At 49.3% G+C, this 6,685-nt stretch overlaps 1 protein-coding gene across 1 annotated transcript in view; it reads left to right on the plus strand.

Annotated features, from left to right (window-relative positions):
* Positions 1-1,935: 1,935 nt before the first annotated feature.
* Positions 1,936-6,685, plus strand: part of CCN3 (cellular communication network factor 3) — a 6,461-nt gene continuing 1,711 nt past the window's right edge. Inside the window, exons 1-4 of the mRNA XM_006211431.4 lie at positions 1,936-2,162; positions 2,299-2,524; positions 3,609-3,863; positions 5,006-5,220. Coding sequence (XP_006211493.1) covers positions 2,079-2,162; positions 2,299-2,524; positions 3,609-3,863; positions 5,006-5,220 — 780 coding nt within the window. The 5' untranslated portion in view covers positions 1,936-2,078. The remainder of the gene's footprint in view (positions 2,163-2,298; positions 2,525-3,608; positions 3,864-5,005; positions 5,221-6,685) is intronic.

Below are 6,685 nucleotides of genomic sequence, written 5' to 3' on the forward strand. Positions count from 1 at the left end.
GCCCGAGGCCCTGATCCTACTTGCCTCTGGGGTGTAGTAGCACCGTTCCCACGCCATTATTATGTGAAACACCCCAGCATCCATCCATTAAAGTCCTCTTTCTGAAACTAGCTCCAGTTTAGTTTCTATCACTTGCAACCATCAAGAGACCTGAGTGGCTGCTCACATTAGCCGTAACGTGACATTTTCTTCCTTGTCTTGAAGTTAGTTACATGTCTCCTCTCATCCTCCACCTTTCCAAGAAGAATCAGCCCAGCCTCAATGCTGCCGGTTTCTCCTGGTCTTCTCAACTCACACTCTGAACACTTGGCCAATATTCTTGCCTCCCCGATAGTTGTGCTCCTGGCGGTTCCATAACAAGGTTTCCCAAAGCTAGGTCCCACTTCCGAGGGCCTCGACATGCTGTCTACCAAGAATCTTCCCCAGAAAAATCCGACCAAGTGCCTTGAGGGTGGGGGCCAAGAATCTATATTTTTCAAAAATACATCCTGGTTGATTCTGAGGTGCAGCCAGGGAGAAGCACCCCTAGGCCAGAGGGCCCACGAAGCCCGTCAGCCTGAAGAGAGTGTTGAGTGTCCTAGATGTGCCACGAATTAATCGTTCAATCTCTCAGCTAGCTTTACTGTTCAGTCTGCTTTATTTCAAAGAAAGCAGAATTAGTAGGGGCTTGGAATGACTTCATCTTGGGGAGGCAGGCGTTGCAGGGGCAGACCTGGCCCCTTACACAGGCTGCCTTTGAGCTCCTTCATGCTGGAGACGGATGACGTAGAGGAAATGTGTTTCCTCTTAAAGCCTAGAGTTACATCACAGGCCTGGATAATTTTTTGGAAAAGTGTCTTTCTGACACAGCTACCCTTGAAGGAGGCAGCAGCAAAGTTGAAATACAGGGAAGACATTTTAAAAAAACCAAAAACCATCAAGCAGTGTTACCTTTGGAGCAGTCAAACTGCTCTCCTTCTCATGAGAGATGAAGTGTGTCACAGCAGCCATTTTTTGAAAGTAGATGCCAAATGGGAGAATGTCGCCTAAGTAAAGCAAGTGCCTCCCTTAATTCGCTGAGGTTTTGACAATGTCTGAGCTGAACCTGCTTATAAGCTCTCACAGGCTCTTGCATTCTGTGCTGTTTTACAGGAGACAGGACACAACAGGTATTGCAAGGTTTCTCTCTACCAGGAAGAAAGTTTTTATTTACTTCAGGCTCTTATGTTTTCATTTCACTATGTTTTACTTGTATTTCTACCAAACCTGCAGAACTGGGGGTTTAAGAACCAGCAAGGCTTGGAATGATGAGAATCAAAAGAATTTTGCCATTTGGCCAATAGCATCCCCCATCCTGACATAAAGACTTCTTACGTTTTCTGTGCCACCGCCCTCCTGCCCCCCACCCCCGCCCCACTACCTTCTCCCTCCTCGGTTTCTTCTTTCCTCCCTCCCCTCTCCTCCCCCTACTCTCAACACATTCAAAGAGTGCCCTAAACCGTGACAAACTTGCATGTGCTTCCTTTATGACTAAACCCCTGGGCCTCTCGCCAGCCCCCTCACAGATGGTCCCAAACATCAGGCACCCCTTTCGGGGAGCCTCACGTTTGCAACCCGGCTTGGAACGGCCAGGGCGGAGAAGCGTGCTGGGGCTGGGGAGTGGCGGTGTCTTGGTCCTGCGGGAAGACGCAACAGCTTCCAGGAGGAAACGGGCGTTTCCTTCCCACGCGCTCAGCAAGCCCTGGGTCCTGGCCTCGGGGCCTCCACCCAGCCCCTCCCGGCGCTCTGGGAAAAGCCAGTCGCCACACACAGGCACACGCAGGCCCCGGGGCCGCGCCCTAAGGAGAGCAGCACCCGCGGCCAATTGCCATGGCAACCCCGGGCTCGTTCCATTCCCCACCCCGCCGATCCCCCGCCTCCCGCCTGAGCTGCAGCCAACCGGCTTGTGCGCGTCCCAGGAGCGCGCTATAAAACCTGCGCGGTGGCGCTGGGGGAGAGGCCAGCCCGACCTGGAGCCAGGCGAGCGGAGCCAATCTCCCTCCTGGAAAGTCTCTCTCTCTTTTTTTTCTTTTGCGAAAGCGGCTGGAAAAAGCCTGAACATGCAGAGTGCGCAGAGCGTGAGTCTCGGTCTGCCCAAGCAGTGCCTCTGCCTGGCTTTCCTGCTCCTGCAGCTCGTGGGACAGGTGAGTAGCGCACCCGTAAGGTGTCCCTGGTTACTCGGCCTTTCCGGGCGGCCCCAGCTGGATCCCGTGTCTCTCTGCCTTCGATGGTCCCTGCTAAGAGGTTTCTGCTTCTGGTCCCGCCCCCTCCCCCCCTCAGGTGGCTGCGACTCAACGCTGCCCTTCCACGTGCCCGGCCCCGTGCCCCAAGAAGCCGCCGGCCTGCGCCCCCGGGGTGAGAGCGGTGCTGGACGACTGCTCCTGCTGCCTGGTGTGCGCCCGCCAGCGCGGCGAGAGCTGCTCGGTGATGCTGCCCTGCGAGGAGAGCCGCGGCCTCTTCTGCGACCGCAGAGCGGACCCCAGCGCCCAAACTGGCATCTGCATGGGTAATCCTGCCCCCTCCGCCGCTTGACCTCTTGTCCCTCGGCTCGGGAGCTGCCTGCTCTTTTCCTTCCCCTCTTCACCCCTAAAGGGTGATGCGCAAATATTAACAGCGACGCAGTGGGTGTTAGTTTATCGTGCGCTGTGTGCCAGGCATGGTCTGGGGACTCGTGGGCTCTGGGGAGTGCCAGCAGCCAGAAAGGAAGCCTGCCCGCGGAGGTGAGAAGCATTCATCACTTGCGTCCCTGGAGAAGAATCTAGATAGACGGGGAGCAGAACAGAGTTAAGGGCCAGTGAAATCATTTCCTTTGGACATTTCCAGGGGCTGCTTGGGGGTAATGGAAGTCTGAGCTTACTCACACGGTCACAGTTCCCTTGACTGGAGCCGGCCAGGTTTGTTTTCACACCTGCAATTGTCCTGTTGGAGCCAAAGCATCCCCTGCTCTCCTGAGACGACTCTGTAACTCCTGTCTGGATTGCGAGGGAAATAAAAATGCAGGCAACCGGCCAGTCCAGGCTGGTGAAACGTAATCAATTGGGGATCAATTTTCCGCGTGGTGCCCCATTGAGTTGGAGGCTGTCCCAGCCTCCCTGGATAAGAGGGCTTGGAATAGTCTTTTAGTTTCTCATCTAAACTAGTGATAATTTATTGTGCTGGGATGCCAAGGAATCTTAATGCTCTTCCCAGTTTGACCAGTTAACCTATTTGGAGACTGTGAGGTGCACTGTTTTTCTTTTTAATTCTGAGCTACTGGAGTAGGAGAATCAAAGTTTCTTGCAAAATGACTTTATCGTTGGGAACAGCAGCTGGGGGCCTTGGCAGTGTCACTTCATGGCTGTGCCCCTCTTTCCACATCCATAAAATGAGTGGCAGGACTGGGTGCTCCTGAGGGTTTCTTCTTGCTCTGGGAGGCCTCCATGAGGACATCTCTCTCCTGGAGATGAACCAGCATCCAGATGCCCTCAACTAGAAAAGGATGATCTGGGGCTTGGAACACTGCAGTGAATCTTATACAGCTTCACCAATGCATCGTGTTCTTGTTTTTCTCTCTCCCCTTCCCTGTCTGCCTGGCTTCCTCAATATCCTAGCGGTAGAAGGAGACAACTGTGTGTTTGATGGAGTCATCTACCAAAGTGGAGAGACCTTCCAGCCAAGCTGCAAATACCAGTGCGCCTGCCAAGATGGGCAGGTTGGCTGTGTGCCCCGCTGTGAAGAGGACCTGCTACTGCCCCAGCCTGACTGCCCAGCTCCAAGAAAAGTTAAAGTGCCCGGGGAGTGCTGTGAAAAGTGGATCTGTGATTCAAATGAGACAGGGACCTTGGGAGACCTCCAGACCCTTCCAGGTGAGAAACTCAGGATACCTGAAAACGATCACAGCCCAAGATAAATGCAGGCAGAAGGCATGTGTGCTCTTTTGGATTTGCATTGAGAACCGGCTTCAGTTTCTGGCCAGTCAGTTGTGGAGTCCAGCTTGCCCACTGAGATCAAACAGCCATAGGGCTGATTTTGTCTTATTGCACGGCTACCATTTATATTTCAGTCGATCCCACAAGACCCCTATTAACATTGCAAAAATAAAAGTGAAAAAAATCACTCTTTCTTTTCTGGATTCTGTACACAATGCATGCACTCCCAAGATCAGCCTCCCTGAAGAATGCCGCTTACCCCTGGACATGTGTCACAGAGAAATGGTACCTTTCCAGGTGCTGCAGGAAGGATCAAGTGACACTTCAGGATCTTTGTTTTGCTTTTCCTTTGTTTTATCTTGTAAAAGAAATTGTTTTTTTTGAAAAACAAAGACTCAAGGTCCAGTAGAGATTATTTTAGAAGCCATTAATCAAGCCAGATTATTTATGCTGGCAGTATGCAGAACTTTACAGGTCTTCTGAGGTCAGAAATGATCAGCCCTGACTTACAGATAGGAAAACTGCCAGGTAGGAGAGGAGATGTGCCCCAAGCCATGCGTGTTAAGTGTTGAGACAGAACTTTTTGTCATCAAGTCTCGGTGACTATATCCTAGAACCCAAACAACTAGTCCCACCTCCCCAAGGCAGAGTCTTGCTTTCAGCACGATTTTGAGTTGGTTCTACTTACTCATCCAGTTAAAATTTCCTCATGACCCTTCTCCTGTACAGAATTGCATATTGAAAACATTACAGTTTACAGAATGGTTGTTGATGCTATTCTGTGCTATAGTCTTAAAACCACTAAGCTTCTGAAAAGCAAGTTCTCCTAAGCTTCTTAAGAACAAGTTGGACAGTCATTCCACAAAGATTTCTTGGAGGCCAGCCATGTGCCAGGCATCGAGCTACCTGCTATGGGGTTTATAAATAAATACAGAGATCCAGTTCTGTCCCCTGAGGGCACCTGAATTTAGTAGGTACCGAATTGGGTGAGACCCTCGTTCTAAGGATGGTTGAAAGGACCACTTTCGCATCACCACGTTTTACTCAACAGTGCTGTCTTTATTTAATATATCCTGTAGCCTACAGGACAGAAGCCACTCTAGGAGTTGCAGTCTCCGACTCCAGTATCAACTGCATTGAACAGACCACAGAGTGGAGCGCGTGTTCCAAGAGCTGCGGCATGGGTTTTTCCACCCGGGTCACCAACAGGAATCTGCACTGCGAGATGGTGAAGCAGACTCGGCTCTGCATGGTGCGGCCCTGTGACCAAGAGCCCAAGCCACCGACAGATAAGGTACGAGCCTGGGGGAAGCCTCCCATCACAGAGGAGTCGGCCATGTCTCGTCGGGGCCTGGGCTTTAGAAAGTCACTGCGATGCTAGTTGAGGTCAGCTCTTGTAAAGGGGTTTACTTTCTTGTCTCTTTAATATACTGAAATATCCCAAGCAACTCACAGCAGGTAGTGAGGGAGGGGCCAGACAACTGTAACACTGTCCCGATTGAGAAGGCTGGCGAATCTCATTTCATCCTGGAAAAAAATTGGCTACTCAAAGAAAAAAAAATTGGCTACTCGCTGTTCAAGCATAGTTGATTTTAGAGAGGCCATTTCTGAGCTCAGCTTTCTACATCCCTTACGGTCAGTCTGTAGGAAGCAACAGAGTAGGTACCCCATCTGCCTTACCCATCCCAACAGCCTACCTGGGACATACTGTGTGCTTGATAGACAACCACTGATGAATAAATGAATGGGTGTCTGGGAGTGATCTTCAGTATTTCAAAATGCCTAGTGCGACGAGTACATCTGCCAGCATAAAGTAACGTGCCAAATAAAATAGCTCATTGCTTTCCTTTTTTGCTGGAATTATATCAACTCAGTGTGTTAAGGCTGAGTATAAGGTATGCAGATCAGAAGCTCTGATTGGTTCCTGATGACATCACAGGCCTTGTGAGCAGAGCCCTAGATCAGATAAATGCAGTACCCAAATTGAACTAGTATATTGAGCTTTGAACAAACCTAGGGCCAAAATAAAACCTAGTGATGAAAAATTTGCATCTCTCTCCACTGAGGCAACATCTTCATCTCATGCTTACGGGTGCAACTCTGGAGCCAGACAGCCTGGTTTTAAATCTGGGTTCCCACATGAACTAGCTGTGGGGTCTTGGGCGATTTTCTTAACCTTTAAGCCTCAATTTCTTCTCTCGTATATAATGGGGACATTAACAGAACCTACCTCAGAGTTGTCGTGAGGATTAAATAGAATGAATTTGCAAAGTTTGGGCATAAATTACTCTGTTAACATTAGATATAGTTACTTAATATTAAACATCATTTGTGTTTGTTGGTAAAATGAGTCTCCAGTGGTTGCATTAATTATATGACTACTTAGCTATGTGACTTTTTGAGATCTGTTCTAACTTTATGCTTCTCCCACCAAGTTAGAATGAAAACCTAGAGACACTTCCCTCTGATTCTGTCCTTCTCTCTTTCTTTCTCTCTCTCTGTTTCTCTATCTCTGTCTCTGTGTCTCTCTCTCCTTCTCTCTCTTACACACACACACACACACACACATACATATATATCTATATATATACACAGAAAGAGATGTTGCAGACTTTGTACCTTTTTCTGGATGTTGGCAAAAACATATGCTAAATATTCAATATTAAAAAGGAAGAAACAAGAAGCCTTTAAATATTGTCAAGGACACAGTAAGTAGTTTATTAAATGAGGCTCTTCTATGTCATGACTCTAAACTTTTG

The sequence above is a fragment of the Vicugna pacos genome, chromosome 25 (genome assembly GCF_048564905.1).
Source record: "Vicugna pacos chromosome 25, VicPac4, whole genome shotgun sequence".
Taxonomy (NCBI): domain Eukaryota; kingdom Metazoa; phylum Chordata; class Mammalia; order Artiodactyla; family Camelidae; genus Vicugna; species Vicugna pacos.